We start from the raw sequence: 18,019 nt of genomic DNA on the forward strand, positions 1-18,019 counted from the left end.
AAGTGCTTAAAAGTCAATAAGCACTTAAAATAAACCAATCCAAACATCCTCTGAGTCAGAGACTATTTTCTGTACCATCCAATTGAGGTTCGAATGGCAAAAGGTAAAGGATGAATAAAAGAGTTTATATTAATGACATAAGTGGTGATCTCTCGTCTTTGCTGATAGAGAAGAAGCTTCCCGACTATCTTTCAAAATAAATGAGCAATCACTCAGCAATAAATACAAACTAAAAGGGGTCAAACACTGCATTTTGGAATGTATTTCTGATGATTAAGAGCACAACAAGACCATCTGCCAATGACGAAGTTCGTGATGGGCTAAAACGGCCAAAAAATACTCCTAACATGGTATGATATTGTCCGCTTTTGGCCAAACTCGAACGGTTTTTCCCAAAAGGGCTCACACCATTAAAAGATCCCTATATTATAGGTAGGCTCCCAATCTTTTCAGATACCAATGTGAAACTTTGTTCGCATACTCATTAAATCTAACGGTATACTAAATTTAATAAGAGGATGTCACCCTATAAACATCTGCTACTAGAGATCCTTTGGCATATAGCAGTTTTGATTGTATGAACAATTTGAATATAAGTTACAGTTTGACAAGATTTGATTATGATTTAAAGTTTTAACATAACAAATTGGCGTTAATCTGCGTATACAACTCTTGATCACTTCTTTTTGGATCCATCTACGCGTACATGGACGAAGAGAATCTTGTTGTAGCCCCGTGAAATTCTGATCTTGTCATCGGTATATCTGCAGTATACAAATGAAATAACAGGATTTATTAAGCATAACGATCGATGACAAACAATAACAACAACAACAACAAACCCAGTGAGTTTCCATAAGTGGCGTCTGGGGAGGGTAGTATGTACGCAAACCTTACTCCTACCCTGGGAAGGCAGAGAGACTGTTTTCGATAGACCCTCGGCTAAACTAACGATCGATGACAAAGTTCAGGTAAAATAGTTAGAAAGCCAATGTTATGTCTGCAATAGATATCTTACAGTATTTCTATGGTGAACTTGCTTTCCATTTCAACTGGAATTCCATATATTCCGGCCACGAATGCTCCATCATCCATTATGACATCGTACGTGTTACTACCGGATTTCCTGAATTAGAAGATAAGCTATTAAGCTTAATGACATTAGAACCTAGCAGTTTTAACTTCATAATGTCGTATGCCAGAAACAGAAGTATTGGCGCGTGGCATCAGAACCTAGCAGTTGATTCTTAATGAAAATCTTAATATCCTCAGATTCTATAGCTAGCATTGCTTCATTAATTTGATTGGAGACGACAACCATTTGCGAGTAGCATTTACCAGGGAACTTACTCATATTTTCCAGTCATGGAGAACCTAATCCCGAAGAATATCTCAACCAGGAACTTCAACTGTCCATTTGGTTTGACAATCTAAAAATAAGAACATCATAAATTCAGTATAAAACAGAATTAGTAACGATACTAAAGCAGCAGACATAAGAGAAGAATGAAGAGTCTTATGCACCTGCATGCCCATGAGACCATTGCCAGCATTTTCAACCCAACTATCTGTCTCAACCTGACAAGGAATGAACGCAATAATTATATGGCTGAATTAGCTTTCACGAACAACTCAGGCGCTAATGAGTGAAAGCTTAATTCACAAGAAGAGCTTTACTTAGCATATTTAAAAGCATATGTAATGCCCTACTTTAAAAGCCTCAAGCCGCTGACAATAAAACAATGGGGTAGAACTTATCTTTTCTTCATTTGTGATAGGCTTTAACTTAGCCCTGCAGCAGCTCAACCTACTTATGTTCTTCTAAGAGGTAAAGATCTTGTCTTAGAATAGTGTTAACGTAAAATTCTTAACATAATATCGATCATCTTTGTCAGGTTCAGAAGTCCATTTTGCTTAGTTGCACAGCCACCTACATCATTTCCTTGTCTTTCTCAAAATTTTGGGTTTTGTCACGTTCAGAATAGCTATTGAGGAGGAAAATCTCACTATCTATCTCATTCTTTCAACTGTTCGTGTCGGCACTCATTTGTTGCGCTCTATTAGACTGTATCTAATCAGATACTACAGTTTCCATGTGCTATAAATTGCATTGTTTAACCTAGTGAACATCAGTCTTATTCATAAGCAAGTTTAGAATGGTGTGCTTTTCCATTTGTCAAACTTTTAGAATTCGAAAGGAGAAGAAAAGTTTGAGTGGACAGATACCTGTGAACTCCATACCATTTGCCACTCTCCCACAAGGAGTTCCAATTCAGGATTTGCTACATTTTGGTTCAAGGAAATAAATTCCTCAATCGCCTGTTAATTTCACAGCACGAAAATTATTAGCAAATTGCATTACAGGATCGTCGACTATCTATAGCATGATCTTCACCGAAAAGTAACATTTGTACCTTTTCAACACTTGTACCCGTTGAAATTGATGAAAGCAATTTTTGTCTTGGTTCAGCTTCCTTTTGCAGCACAAATGTTGTTCCCTGCACTATAGCAGTATAGCTTGTGGACCTTAAACGCTTAACTGATAACCCGTTAAAAAGGAGCTGTGAGATATAGCTTACTGGCTAATATGCATCACGTATATCATATAACAGTGAGGAATAGCAAAGACGATCATGAGCTAATTATTATGCTCTCCTACCTTGTTTCCTCTTGAAATACGGAGATTTCCAGATGGGGATAAATACGTTGTGTCTAACCAGCCCTTAGCTTCATCTCCCAGAAGTCGAAAAGGTACAGGGTATGGAACCTTGACGGGTAGAAATTTGAATGAAAAGGCTGCTCTATCAAATTGGAAAAGGATTCGTTTTCCATCTTTGATTGTTGCAAGTGCCTGAAGAAAAAACAAGATATATATATTCAGTAAGATATCAATATCAAAGAACCACATTACTTTCTACTTGGATGTTTTCTTCTTTTTAATCTTTGCAGCGTCTCCTCCGCTAACAACCCCCCCCCCCCCCCCCAAAACAAGGCGGCGCGCTTCACCCACCAAAATAAAAATATTACAGTTTGAGCAGAAATGGAATAAATTTGATAGGACAGGCATTGAGTTTTTCTGTAAACTTTAGAACAAAGTCATAGTTATTCAAGAAAATAGGATAAAAGATTCATACCTCTACTTTCAGCTCACCTATTGCTTCAGAAAACTTTACGATGTTGGATACACGTGGATCATTCGTTCTAAGGAACACTTCTTGAAATACACTGAATGAATCTACCCCAACAAAAGTTCTCTGCAAAGTGGTGTTCAAGATTAGGCTCGGATAGGAAAAATGACTATTTAAAAACCTCATTATCGCTATAAAATCTGTTCTTTTTTATCATTTGTCCTGAAGAATACATAGAAAATTTTTGCTGGCTTTATAATGCAAGCTCAAGGTTAACTAATTAAAACTCTTTCATATTTTTTCATACAAAAAGAACAAATTAGCTCAAATGCTTATATTCCATTGTAGCGCTCAATTCAGCCCCATTAGATACGATTAATAATCTAGGTTTCCTGTCATAGTGAACTTTGTAACGTCGCTTTACTTTAATATGTTGTTGGGTTCATGATTTATGAATGGTTAGGTCCAGAATCCATATCACGATATACAGCTATTTAGCATCTCAGTGAAATCAATGTTCACCACTATTTCTTCTTTTGAACTTTCTAGCCTGAAATTTGTCATCAACGACATAAATGTAGACAGTCAATGGTATAGCAAACCAAAAGGTACAGCACTTAACCTGAATAGGAGACGCTGATCCTGGCCTAGTCGTGAACATCAGCTGCCACCGACCCTCAATCAAACTCGAGCTTGTCTATATATGTTAACAAATTTCAACATCACAAGGAAAGTTTAGCGGCAAACTTTCAAGTCAAAATTTCTTTTCCTTAGTCACACATTGCACAACTGGAAATTGCAGAAGAACTTTTCCTTCACATACAGCTAAGATTATTGTATAGAAACTAATAAAAGGGTACAAGGGTATAAGAATTAACAAGTCTAATGAGTTCTCAAACTCATGAAAGCAAAAGCACCGAAAATAATACTCACTGGTTCAGAAACACCATCCGATCCTTCAAGAACTTTAACAGCGCGTTCAACCTCCTGCATAGTCATAAAAATTACTTCAAATTATTAATCTCACCTGACAATCGTGTGTATTTTTATTTCTTGCATTATATCACTATATTATCCTATGGCTGCACCAAATAACCCCTAAAAGATTAAGATTAAAAAGAAATCATAACTCATTTATATGGGTAAGTTTGCTTCTATTTAACTCCATTTCATAATCCATGTACTCCCCTCTATTCCATTTTATATGACATTCTGTAATTTTTGGTAAATTCCAAAAACTTTAACACGTTTCTATATTTGAAAACTCTTCAACTTTAAATTTCTCATTTTGTCCTTGATGACATGGTCTTGTAGCCATAGAGATGTCATAAAAGACCATAAATTCTAAAGGTTATTTATATGTGCCAAACATCTTTCTTTCTTTGTTGAACTTTGCCCCTAATCAAATTACGCCATATAAATGAAAAAAATGGAGTATTATATGATATCCATATTATAATCTATCATTATACTATCTTATCACACCCTGGGATGCGGCCCTTTCCCAAGTCCTGCGTGAATGCGGGATGATTCGTGCACCGGACTGCCCATTGTATTATCTTATCACCTTAATAAACTACATTAATAATAATAACTACGCCTTAGTCCCAAACAAGTTGAGGTCGGCTACATGAATCCTCACTTCTCCATTTAAGCTCAACTCATGTTGTTATCATACAAAATAAAATAAAAGTGGATCAAAAAAGTTCAAACAAACTCATAATTCACGTATATCAATAAACGCTTCAAAATCTATACTAAATAGAGCAGAGTTAGAACTAAAATTCAGAAGAAAAAAAATAAAGAATTGGGAAAAATATGTGAACTGACTTGAAGTTGTTGAGGAGAAGCAGAGCGACCACGACCTTGAATACCAATAAGAGCTTCAATTAGAGCATTTTCTTCATTACTAAATGAAGAAACTTTGGCTTCTTTTTGGTCTACAACAGAGCATAGCAGAATTCTCTTCTTGTTTTGCTTTTTCTGACCAAGAAATTGCTTGCAATAATTGTTTCTACTTAAATTTATGGAAATTTGAGGCCTAAATCGAAGACCCAAATTACCAATTTCCATTCTTGCCATTGTTTGAGAATTTTGGAGGGAGGTGTTTGTGTGAGTGACAATAAACCGGTAAGGACAGCCTCAACGAACTTTTTCAAGATTTTTCATATTTGATTTGCTATTATTGGGATTTTCTTGTCGACGTGGAGAATTCTTGGCTACACACGTGGCATATGTAGGCCATGGCAATATCTAGAGAAATAGTTCCTTTATTTGTATTTTTCAAAAACTATGTTTTTGTTATAAAATAAAAGCAACTTAGTAAAACATGAACAAGACATGTTGTTATGAAATAAAAGCAAGTTAGTAAAACATGAACAAGGAATGGAGATAGAGAGAAGGAAGAGAATTTCTTCTTCAATTGTGTGTATTTTCTTATCTATTACAAGGCCTTTATATAGGCATAAAAGTGAAGAAAAATATGTCATTGAATATGTCATTAAGTATAGAAATATGTCATTGAATATGTCATTAAGCATTTGAGAAAATCATGGAGGAAGAGTAGACATCCACAAAAATTTGATTTTTTTTTATAACACTCCCCCTTGGATGTCCATAGATAATGTGCCTCGTTAAAACCTTATTAGGAAAAAACCCTATGGGAAAAATATCCTAGTGAAGGAAAAAGAGTACACATGTTTAGAAATTCGCCTTTTGGTTGCCTCGTTAAAAATCTTGCAAGGAAAATCCAGTGGGACAAAATCTTGTAAGGAAAAAAGAGTACAACGCGTATTAACTCCCCCTGATGAGAGCATCAATTCACATCCTTGAGCCTTCGTATCCCAATTTTGTACACTAATTTCTTGAAGGTTGACGTCGGTAGAGATTTGGTGAACAGATTAGCCATATTATCACTTGAACAGATCTGTTGCACATTGGTATTACCATTCTTTTGAAGATCATGTGTAAAAAATAACTTTGGTGAAATTTGCTTTGTCATATCCCCTTTATAAATTCTCCCTTCAATTGGGCAATGCATGCTGAATTGTCTTCATACAAAATTGTGGGTAGTTTGTCACACTTCAAACCACATTTATCTCGAATAAGGTGTATTATAGACCTCAACCATATACATTCTCGACTTGCTTCATGAATAGCAATTATCTCAGCATGAAGTAGCCACGATTGATTTCTTAGTCGATCGCCAAGATATGGTAGTGCCTCCATATGTAAACACATAGCATGTTTGAGATCGAGCCTTATGTGGGTCATATAAATACCCAGCATCGGCATAACCAACAAGATCGGGACTACAATCATTGCCATAAAATAATCTCATATCGGTAGTCCATTTTAGATACCGTAATATGTGTTTGATTCCATTCCAATGTCTCCTTGTAGGAGCAGAGCTATATCTTGTTAAGACATTAACTGAAAAAGTTATGTCAGACTTTGTAATGTTAGAAAGATATATTAGTGCACCAATTGCACTAAGATATGGTAATTCGGGACCAATAAGCTCTTCATTATTTTCATGAGGTCGGAATGGATGTGCTTTATCCATATATAATCGCTTTAAAATCATTTTAGTGTATGCTGATTGATGGACAAAAATTCCATCTTTCATATACTCAATTTGTAGACCAAGACAACATTCTGTCTTTCCAAGATCTTTCATTTCAAATTCTTTCTTTAAATAGTCAACCGCTTTAGGAAGCTCTACTGCTTTAGGAAGCTCCCTAGGAGTTCTAATGATATTTAAATCATCAACATACACGGTGATTATAACAAATTTAGATCCAGATCTTTTTATAAAGATACAAGGACAAATTGAATCCTTCTTGTACCCTTCTTTCAACAGGTACTCACTCAGGCGACTATATCACATGCGCCCTGATTGTTTCAATCCGTATAAGGATTTTTGAAGCTTTATTTAATAAATTTTTTGGAAACCTTAATATGCTTCAGAACAATTTAAATCCTTCAATGATTTCTATTATACACATATCATGTTTTTCTTGTATTGCCGGATTAAAACCTGAAATGGCGACATCCACCACAGGAGAACATGTCTCTATATAATCAATGCCAGGATATTTACAAATTTTCTTGTGACACAAGTCGTCTTTATGTTTATCGACTTGACCTTTTTTTCGCACAAGAACGCATTTATACCTCCATTGGATTTATACTTTCAGGTGTTGGGACTATCCGTCCAACTTCATATTTTTCAGGTGAAATCAATTTTCATTGCGTATTTTTCATTTGGCCAATCATTTATCTGTCCAAATTTCATGATAGATTTGAGCTCAAGATCCTCGTCAATATTAATAATATTGAGCGCTACATTATATTAACAATATCGTTGACGATCATTTTATATCGGTTCTACTATTACCCAATAAAGACATAACTTATTGAGATCTCTTTATCTTATTATTTTTAGGTACCTGAGCCTTTCCCATAAGGTCTTATGAAGTGTTATGCCGTGGTGCTCTTCTAGAGCCCTTGCCTCCTTATTATGACCATCTTGAACATTTGCTCCTCTCCTTTTTTAAGGAGTTTTATCTTTGGAACCGATTAGTCTATTATGCTTCATGCATGCCATAGACTCTATTCATTATGAACTTTATTTTATTTGGAGCATTAGCAGCTGAATATGATATTTAACTTTGGGTCAGCAAATACGTCTGGCAATATTTTGCAAATGAATTATCCCTTGAACTTCAAGTTCACATTTTCTCATACGAGGATCTAGATGTACTCATAATAATTCATTACATGCATTACTTTTTCAGCTGCCCATTTTCTCCCCCTATTGTTGGGATTACCGACACATATCCCCAGCCTTATTTGGGGATCCATCTTTGTACATTGTGGTAGAACAATTAAATCATATAACACATTCATATTTCTAGATGAAAATTATTTGGTTCCTGACCCTGAACCGATTGTGATAGGGAGAACTTATCTTAATTTGGCTAGATGCGTACAAGTGCTGTTGTATATTAAATAATACATCACATACCAAATTTTATTTTGGCAATTTTGTTCTCATAACTAATGGTTTAGCTATAATTGGAGGCATACAATTTCTGCTAAACCAACTTGGATTTAAACCAGTATTATCAAGATAAAATAATTATAATTTATATTTTGGAACTGTGCTCTAATAATTTGAGCAATCAATCTTGCAAAAGCCAAACTGCAAGTTGATAACAAATGCACATGTGACCAAAGAATAGATGCATCTATTAAAATCATATAATAGTAAACGGTCGACATGGCAGGTGATTGAGCCCATATATTTATCACCTTTTATTAGTTCCAGAAATCAAAGGATTCAATCCCAACTTTAACTGATATATCATGAGAATAAGCAGCACAAGAGAATTCTTGAAAAATCTTATATTTCTTCAATATATGTCAATGTAATTCTCAATTAATTTTTTGCATTATAATTGAACCGAGATGGTCAACCGGTCATGCCAACTAATATTTATTTTAGTAAACCTCTAGTTTACTTGTGACATATGATTCCATCACCATGCTTATATTTGTGTAGTACAAATAGAAAGAAAATCGGGTAATCTTTCATATTTATCCGTTATGATTATAGAAATATAAAAATATTCAATATTCTTTTCATTTATAGTCTCAATATGCCAACCACTTTGACTTATACATTTGAAACTCAAAAAGTTTCTTTTGAGACTTTACAATATCAATGTCGTGAATACTTTTATTCATCCGGGTAGTAACAAATTAATTTTTTCGAAGCTCTTAACAACTTTTATACTACAAGATCTTTTGTCACATCATTCATATAGTAAATATCTCCTTCATGGAGAAAATTATATCATAATAAATTGTCATTGTCAAAATCATCATAAGCAAAGTCATTTTTTGCTTTAATTTTGCCTTTAATAACCTTCTATAAGGCACAACAAAATATATATTTTTTTGGCGTATCACATGTACGCGATCAATGACATATTCATGTAACCACACAATAATATTTATTCTCTTTATTTCACTCAAACCTCCCTCAGAGGTGAGTTGTGTGGTATTCATCCAATCATGCATTGCATGTCTTTATTCATTATTTTTATCACATATTACAACATTCACCTTTAGGAATGAGTCTGCATTCTCAATGCTTATCACAAGTCACATTCTCTTCTGCGTGCTTTATTATTTTGCATACCAATTTGATGGTAAACATTGCCTTCACATTTTGAAGAACTATTATTATTATTGTGAAGGCAATGTTTACCTCTTGAGTTAAACTATTCATAATGTCATTTGGATATAATTCTCAATAATAGACTTTCATTTACTCAAATCAGCTAAGTAATTAGTGTCAAACAGATATATGAAAATACAAAATAATATTGAAAATTCACATGTGGTCTTTGCTACAATAAGCTTAATTCAAGATGAAAGTGATATGACTAGAACATTAAAGATAAATAATGTATCAAATAGAATAATATAGTACTACTAATTACCATACACTTTTATGGAAACTAAGTATTATGCTCTCTAGAAAAACAAAGAGATATAGCAGAACCTTTAATTGAAAAAATTATTGACAATATTTTTAACATTAATGAAAAAGTCAATACTGGAATGACTCTACCATCTTGTTGCCTCCCACATCAGTTATAAAATAGGAGCAGTTATGTATTTTAAGTCACAAGAAAGTAAACCCTTTTTTTTTATTTATTTAATGGAGTGTACTAAGAATATCGTGTACAAATAATAAAAAATTGGGTTGCAGAGATACAAACTCACTCAATTTTTCAATATACGAGAATTAAAAGTTTTGATCGGCCAATGCTAATTCAAAATATTTTTCCATTTGGATCATATATTTATTTATCAATAACGTATGCTAGTTATGCTATTAAGATTACCCGAGAGAAATTTACCTCACATTACCTTTTCAAAAGTCAGAATGGCGCATGATGGTCAAATATATATTTTATAAGAAAATATTCAGTTAAGGAAAACTTTACATAAGGTTCTTGCTTTTTTTTAACTTAGGAACCAAAGTTCCTCAAATGACTTTGCAAAAGCTGTAGTAGCTCCCCAATTTCTTGTACTTCTTTTGGTCTTTGGTTTAGTACGTAACTCTTGACTGCATCATTATATACTTCTGATTCTTATAATAAGATCTATATAACCAGGATACGAGATGAAAGAGATCAGATCAAACTTACAACAAATATTAAAAACTCGTTCATTGAAATGGATATTGATAATGCAACAAAATAAAATAAGTAAAATATGGAGTAGTAATTAGTTTACATTTAAGTATTTTCCTTTATAAAGTAAAACACTTAAGAATATGAATGGATTTTTAAGAAGAAAATACTTAGGATTGGAAACTTTCATAGCAAATAAAGAACGTATGAGAAAAACGAATAAGAAAATGAATTAATTAAAAAGGATTAGAAAACGTATCTTAGCATTAGCATTATATGCCTTATCACAGTGTACTGGTCTCCTCAACCTTATTGTTACTTCAGTTATGTTTGATACCATTCTTTGAAATTGCTAAATGAGAAAGAAAAGCTTATCTCTTCAAAATGAATATTAGGCATGGCAGGAACATGCCTTTTATGATGTAGGACAATTTTGTAGATGTAAGTAACTCAATTGATTAGGGCATCGTGCGAATAACGTGTTATAAAATAAAAGCAACTTAGTAAAACATGAACAAGACATGTTGTTATGAAATAAAAGCAAGTTAGTAAAATATGAACAAGGAATGGAGATAGAGAGAAGGAAGAGATTTTCTTCTTCAATTGTGTGTATTTTCTTATCTATTACAAGGCCTTTATATAGGCATAAAAAGTGAAGAAAAATATGTCATTGAATATGTCATTAAGCATAGAAATATGTCATTGAATATGTCATTAAGCATTTGAGAAAATCATGGAGGAAGAGTAGACATCCACCAAAATTTGATTTTTCTTATAACAGTTTTAGCCATAAAAATTGAATTATAAACCTTTAGAATACAAAAAAGGAGTTCCTAGAATCTCTTCTTGCTCTTTTAAAAAAGAACTAGAAAGGGAAGTCCGGTGCACGAAATATTTCGCGTTCACATAGGGTTCGAGAAAGGACAGTACCCTAAAGGCAGTACCCAAAAATAACTTTACGTTATTCCAAGACTCACATTCAAAGATCTATTAAAAGGGATCGGATATATATTAGCGAAGCTAAAAGATTAAATACATATATGAATTATTTTTTTGAAGAGGTTAAAACTTTTTCCAAAAATTTGAGCGTCCGAATCAATTGTCCCTATATTTCTCTTACCTATTAATTTAAGGAGAGTGGTGGATAGCAATTTCTCTTACCTTTTAATTTACTCAAATTGACAACAAGAGCAATTAATAACTAACAAACAAACAAACAAACAAATAAATAAATAAATAAATAAGTAAATGACAACGTGCACCCAGAAAGCAAAAGTTGTCGTATTAATTGTATTTAATAGGATACTTCAATGAATTTTTTAAAACGACTACGTTAGGTAGACCTCAATGAATTTTATTATCGACCTAAATTAATTTTTAAAAGTGACTACGTTTCTATCTAATGAACGAAGATCTATCTGTATTTAGAGGGTTGACTAACTATACGCACATCTGTATGGACTGTTGGCTATGTAGTCATTTGAAAAACATAAAGCTAACAGAGTTCATTGAACTTGCCAACAATTTATAACTTGTCTTAATTACTCACGTTCATAATTAGATATTTATATATATTTAATATATTTTTTAATATAAATACAAGATCTAAGCAAAAGTTATTAGGTTCTGCTCCTTAATATTTCACTTTTTCTCTTTTTTTTTATTCAAAGATGTTTTGGTTATTTGAGTAGGAATAGATTCGCAGATAATTGAGGAGATATAAAAGAATGGAATATTCCGATGATATTGAAACTTGCACCAGAGAGTGGCAAACAACACCAAAATTGCTTTAGTCTTAGCTAGCGATTGGCCATAAATTCTCAAATTTATTCTGAAAAATTTAATTTGGGTGAAATTTGGTTTAAAAATGAAAATGTGTTTGGACATATGTTTTGGGTGAAGTTTGGTGTTGAAAAATATGAAACATGACTTAAACCCACAAGTTCTAAAAACTATCACAAATACTCAAAAGTATGATTATCAATAACATTCATTATATTATCGCAAACCATAATCCTAAACATAAATAAATTTGATACAAAATTATCATTTTTATAATGAACTACATGATACACTATCAGATGACCGAGAAGACGAAGCAGCATCGTTACAAAATAATAAATAGTGGACTATTTTATAAAATACAAAAGTTTGGGACAATTTTTTAAAAATATAATAGTGATATTTTAGCCCAAAACCAGCTATTGAGCTGGTTTTGGGATTTGGCATTTGGGACTTGGGATTTGGCCAAAATGTATGCGAAATCTATGGCCAAACATGTGTTTGCCAAATAAAATCCAAATTTATTTTGACAAAATCTAAGGCCGAACGGTCCTTACTTTCTTGTGATGTTCCCTTTTTCCTATTTATCTCTTTTAAAAGTTTGGGTTGCTTCACATTCTTTCAAACTATTATGTGTACTGGTTTTTCGACTTTCGGTAAAAAAAAAAGTGTAAAAGACCTCTTAAGTAATCAGTTGTAATGTTCCAATTGATTAACGTACACAATAAGTGATCAATTTACATAATGAAAAAGGAATTAATTTTATTTTTCCAAAATTTACCCTTATTTACATATTTTAATTAAGGATACTTTAGTAAATACATCTTTTTTTTAAGAGTTCATATTTTCTTAACAGGTGTGCCAAAAATAAAATGATCCCTTATTGTGGATCAAATGGAGTAAAATACAATGGAGTAAGATTGGTAGTATTATTTCATCTTCCATTCAATGGCCTCAGGCAACGTGAATCCAAATTGATTGGATTGGTCAACCTTTTAATAGATCTTACACGGCTTGAATCCGAACTAGAGTAATTATATTTATAGCTGAAAAGATCGAAAAGTGACGATGTGAGGCCTTTTGAGGATAATCGTACGATCTTAGCCCAAAACCAATAATATCACACCATATTAAAAGTATAACTAAACCCAACAATATGCTTTAGTCAGTGGACTATTAAACCAAAAGAACCAAAGAAAGAAAGAAAAAAAAACCATCCAATAATAATTGTTGACAGATAGGAAAATATGAACATTAACCATTGGTATTTCCAGGAAAAAAATCCTTTACAACCGGGAAAGAAAGAATGACAAAAAGTACTCCAACATCCAAATAGCCAAAAACCTACTTCTCCTACATGAAAAATTCAAGAAATTTGTTGAAAACAAACAGAAAATTCAACACTAAATCAGCAAAATACAAGTCTTTTACAACAAGGGAAACCAAAGTAAAAATGACAATACAAATAATGTAACTCCAAAAACCCCAAAACCATAACTCAGTTGTTGTGCACCAGATCTACCTTTATCATCAACTTCAACCTTATTTTCCACAAAATAATTATGTCTCTTAGTATACCAAAATGTAATCTTGTACCTTATTCTGCTACTCACATCAACTCGAAAAATCGCCTTAGATCCATTTGTAACAGCTTTAAGTGCAGCATCCCATGGCATATTATGAGTTTCAATCATCCCACTTTTAAAAAGTTCTTTATCTTTCCCTTGTTTAAATCCTTCAACTGTAAAATTACCAATAGGGTAACTTGTGTTTGTACCATAGTAAAACTTAAGTGTAATATCATTGTAACGAACAGCTTTGTCCTTCATTTCATTCTTCAGATTGAGTTGAAATGACAGATTGTTGTTGCGTCTACTGGCGTTGTTGTTGGAGTTGACTGATTTGTCAAGACCTGGCACGTAAAAATCATTGATGGAACATTTAGGTTTCGTGATACGAAAACTTAACCAAAGAACCAGAGCTACAACGCCTAAACTCCCTATTAATTTCACGCAAGTCCAAGCACGTGAGTCTGACATATTTAAACTCAAAGGCGAATTCAAGATTTAAACTGGTCGCACGATTTTCCTCCTGGCCAATTGGAGGTGGCGGTGGATAACTGCTGCTGTTGTTTCTCAAGAATTAAAAAAATTGGAAAAATTTAGATGAAGAAGAGAATGGAAATGAGAGAATGGAGGAGGAGGGGAACAATTGTTTTTGAGGTTTGTGTATTTTTGGGGTTTAGTAGATGGTTTTTTAAAGACAAAGGTTCTCAACAAGTCATGGGGTTTTCTGCTTATTTAAAGAAGACTTTGGTCAATGACTAGCTCTTAGAATTTGGACCTTATATTGTTAGATATTTTCTCCCTTGCCCTTAACGAGTTAGATAGTGCTTGCAGTGAAATTTCGTGGAACAATTCAACAATGAAGTAGTTTCCATATCTAAAAATGAAAAAGACAATCCAATAGTAGGTATTCATTATAAAAACTACAAACATACATTTGCTCAAAAAAACTTAACTAAATTAAAGATTTAAATTGTTACGTATATGATTTGGAAGTAACCGCAGAAATGTTTAATTTTTTCGTGCACACAAGACATTTAAATTTTCTGTATCAAAGGTTTAAAAACAACTAATTAAAGAGGAAAAAAACAAGAGATCTAGAATATAAAGGCAAAATAAGAACTTAAACTTGATTTTTCTTTTTTTTGGTTTCTCACCCGGTGTCTGGTACTCACATTGGGGCCCGATTAAATTCGGATTCGTGCCGGAAAATCTCACATGGGGTAAAGCGCTCCCTAACAAAGGCGACTTCATACTTAATGACTCGAACCCGAGACATCTGGTTAAGAATAAAGAAGTACTTACCACTCCACCACAACCTTATTGGTAAGTTAAACTTGATCTATTTAAGGTTCTTAGTGTATTTAGAATTTAAGCATTCAAAATTTAAAATTTACACTAATAGTTTTTGAAAATTTGACGTGTATATTTATGGTGAATCCCCCGCTAGCCAATGGGGACCAAGTGGTAAAGCCATTATTCGCAAGGGAATAAGTCACTCAAACCTTTCGCCTGCCAACCGTGGATGAAATTTACAGCCCCTTTGGACATAAGAAATTTTTTAGGTTTTTTTTTAAATTTTTTTATTTTTTTAAAATTAATATTTGGTCATAAATTTTTTAATTTTCAATTGAAGATACATTTTAAAATTTTTGAAAATTTGAAAAATTATAAAAAACTGTTTTTCAAAATTTTCACTCACAAAACTTTAAAAACAATCAAAAGTTATATTCATGTCCAAAAATAACTAGAATTTTCAAATATCATTTTTACTTAAATTTTTTTTTTCTTTTTTTATTTTATTTTATAATTCTTACGTCGAGACGCCCACTTAGAATCTCAAGAACATGAACAGAAATATAGAAGCAAGCGTACCATAAGGCTCTCGAGTACCTAAACAAAAATGCCGAAGGCTCTCAGCATAAGTGAAAATTAGTAGATTGTAACTTATTTTCAAAACAACTATAGGTCCTCTCCTTGACTAGAAATTCGTGTTGTGAGGAAAGAGATAGGAATAACAACTCATTGAATTGTTCCACGAAAAGGAAAATACAAGACTACTTGTCCCCATCATGTCTTTTAACAATAAAGGAAAACACCAAGACTTTTTTAGAATCCTGGTCTTTAAAATATTAAATATGGTAAACCCAAGAGCGCACTTCCCAATAACAACAATACTTTAATAACAGACCTCATGTACTCCTATAGTGTAGGGTTGAATTGGTACTATACACATAAATTTTATTTCTACCTTCTGAAGATGGAAATAATATTTCTGATAGACCATCCGTTCAAGAAAGATATTTCTCAGCACCTCTGAACAAAACACTAATGAAGAAGTCATATTGAAAATAATGAACACAGGAACAGTAACAATAACGAAATATCAAAGCAATAAAAAAACTAAAGCAAGGGTGCACTTCTCTGTGTACGGGTAAAATCGAGGCTAACGCACACCCCGATTTTCCGGTGGGTCAAACGAAGTAAGAGTATGAATATAAGAGATCCAAATCAAAGTTGGGAATTCTTTGTATCGAGGCCCGAACGAAATGCTCACCATTGGACCTGATAAAACGATGCACCCCGGACTCGGGACGAGTTATGAGAATCCGGGAAGCACAATGAACGGTTGTAGGCGATAGATAAAGGGTCGTGATATCCAGAACCAACCGGATATCACGGCACGAATCTCGCTCGATGACGATTACGGATTAGTAATTAACAAGAGAAGAGGATTTTTACCTTTTTATACTAGGTATAAAATTCTCCTACTATATAAGGGGAAGTTTTATCTTTGATAGCACACATTGTAACATACGAACCAAGGGAATAAAAATTCATTTTTCTCCTTTCTAGCTATTGCAAAGTTTTTACTTTATTATTGTTCTTCATTCATAATTGGTTTCGAACCAAGGGTCCGATCGAGGGCAAAATTGTCGTTCAACCTAAGTTCGAGCCCGGACATAACATTACAATTGGTTTGATTATTAATTTTATCTTTGACTCATTTATCTAATATTCTTGATTATTTGTGTTGAATCAATCCATATCTCCTTAAAACCGCATACAAATTTAATTGTTATCCGTTTTCAGGGAAAATAGTATGGCGTCCACCGTGGGGCTAAAGATAATAGTGGTAATTTGATCCAATTTTTCTTTAACATACTCTATTTTATGCTTGTTCTAGAAAGTGCGGTTACAGAGATGAAACTGTGGTCCGCATAATTTTTATGCGACCGCACATCTAAAATGCGGACTGCACATTTTTTAGTGCGGCCGCACAGTGAATACCTTAAAATGGCAGCTCTCTGAAGACAGAGAATGCCTCGATCTGCGGCCGCACACACTTTTTTGCGGCTGCGATTAATTTTCTGCGGACCGCATAATTTCAAGTACGGCCCGCATTTTTGCCTAACCAAATGCCCTAAGCACGTAATTCTTCAGACCACACAATTTCTTGTGCGGCCGCACATTTTAAAATTAAATCGGGCACAGTCCTATAAGGTTTCAATATTTTACATAAATTGGGCATAGTAGTAGCAATTAAACATGATAAACCAAATACTCATTCCCCAAATAACAACTAGGAGTTTACCTAACACAAATTACACCCCTCGTATATATGAAATTGACAAATGGTCTAAAATAACTTATAAATTATAAACTAACTAAGAAACTTGAAGAATTCTAGAAATGATTTGAACATACCAGTAAAGAAGTGGTATTAAGGAATGATCAAAGATGTTCAATTAATTGGCAGATAATTGACTCAGTAGTGTGCAAGATTTTAGCCTTTGTTTTAATTTCTCAGAGAGTGTAAAGTCTCAACAGTAGCCTTAGGGCTACTATTTATACTATACGGGTTTGGATATGGGTTCAAGAGATGAGTGCGGCCGCAAAATTCCTTCAGTGATCCGCACTTTGTTACATATTGTTCAACTTTCATCTGTTGATCTGCGGTCCACAGAATTATGTGTGCGACCGCAAGTTTTGATGCGGACTGCAGATTTCCTTGTGCGGTCGCACTTTGACCATTTCTTTGACAGACAAACTTTAGAGAGTTTGCAATTTTCCATCTCAGTTTGTGCGGTCCACACAAGAATTGTTCAGCCGCAGTTGACTTCTGCTATAGCATTCAAAATTGTGTGGTCCGCACAATACATATGCGATCCGCACTTTTTCCATATTTAGTCAATTTTTCTGAGCACAGTTCCTGCAACACACTTCAAAACTAGTTAGCACAAAATAAGACCTATCTTAAATAAAAAGAAATATGGGTTGCCTCCCAAGAAATGCCTGATTTAACGTCGCTGCACGACGCAGATTATCATCA

General features: G+C 33.5%; 2 protein-coding genes across 2 annotated transcripts; both read right to left on the reverse strand.

The window, feature by feature from the left end:
• Nucleotides 1-462: 462 nt before the first annotated feature.
• Nucleotides 463-5,284, reverse strand: LOC104107181 (probable plastid-lipid-associated protein 12, chloroplastic). Its single transcript, XM_009615912.4, has 11 exons — nt 4,959-5,284; nt 4,062-4,115; nt 3,751-3,825; nt 3,135-3,254; nt 2,660-2,851; nt 2,415-2,498; nt 2,227-2,319; nt 1,525-1,578; nt 1,351-1,430; nt 1,019-1,126; nt 463-764 (listed from the first exon to the last, which is right to left on the reverse strand). Exons 1-11 carry the CDS (start codon nt 5,208-5,210, stop codon nt 677-679), a joined length of 1,200 nt encoding a protein of 399 aa, XP_009614207.1. The 5' UTR covers nt 5,211-5,284; the 3' UTR covers nt 463-676.
• Nucleotides 5,285-13,364: 8,080 nt separating this feature from the next.
• Nucleotides 13,365-14,412, reverse strand: LOC104098576 (protein NDR1-like). The gene has a single exon (XM_009605348.4). It carries the CDS (start codon nt 14,158-14,160, stop codon nt 13,549-13,551), a length of 612 nt encoding a protein of 203 aa, XP_009603643.1. The 5' UTR covers nt 14,161-14,412; the 3' UTR covers nt 13,365-13,548.
• Nucleotides 14,413-18,019: the final 3,607 nt, after the last annotated feature.

The sequence above is a fragment of the Nicotiana tomentosiformis genome, chromosome 11, assembly GCF_000390325.3.
Source record: "Nicotiana tomentosiformis chromosome 11, ASM39032v3, whole genome shotgun sequence".
NCBI lineage: Eukaryota > Viridiplantae > Streptophyta > Magnoliopsida > Solanales > Solanaceae > Nicotiana > Nicotiana tomentosiformis.

Bases quoted from the DNA above. Each gene is read 5' to 3' on its own strand.
- LOC104107181 (XM_009615912.4), bottom strand. From the start codon at position 5,210: ATGGCAAGAATGGAAATTGGTAATTTGGGTCTTCGATTTAGGCCTCAA. The intron at 3,255-3,750 runs GTTAAGTGCTGT...ACCACTTTGCAG, and splicing joins GATCAGCGTCTCCTATTCAG to AGAACTTTTGTTGGGGTAGA. The intron at 2,499-2,659 runs GTAGGAGAGCAT...GCTATAGTGCAG, and splicing joins GTATTTCAAGAGGAAACAAG to GGAACAACATTTGTGCTGCA.
- LOC104098576 (XM_009605348.4), bottom strand. From the start codon at position 14,160: ATGTCAGACTCACGTGCTTGGACTTGCGTGAAATTAATAGGGAGTTTA.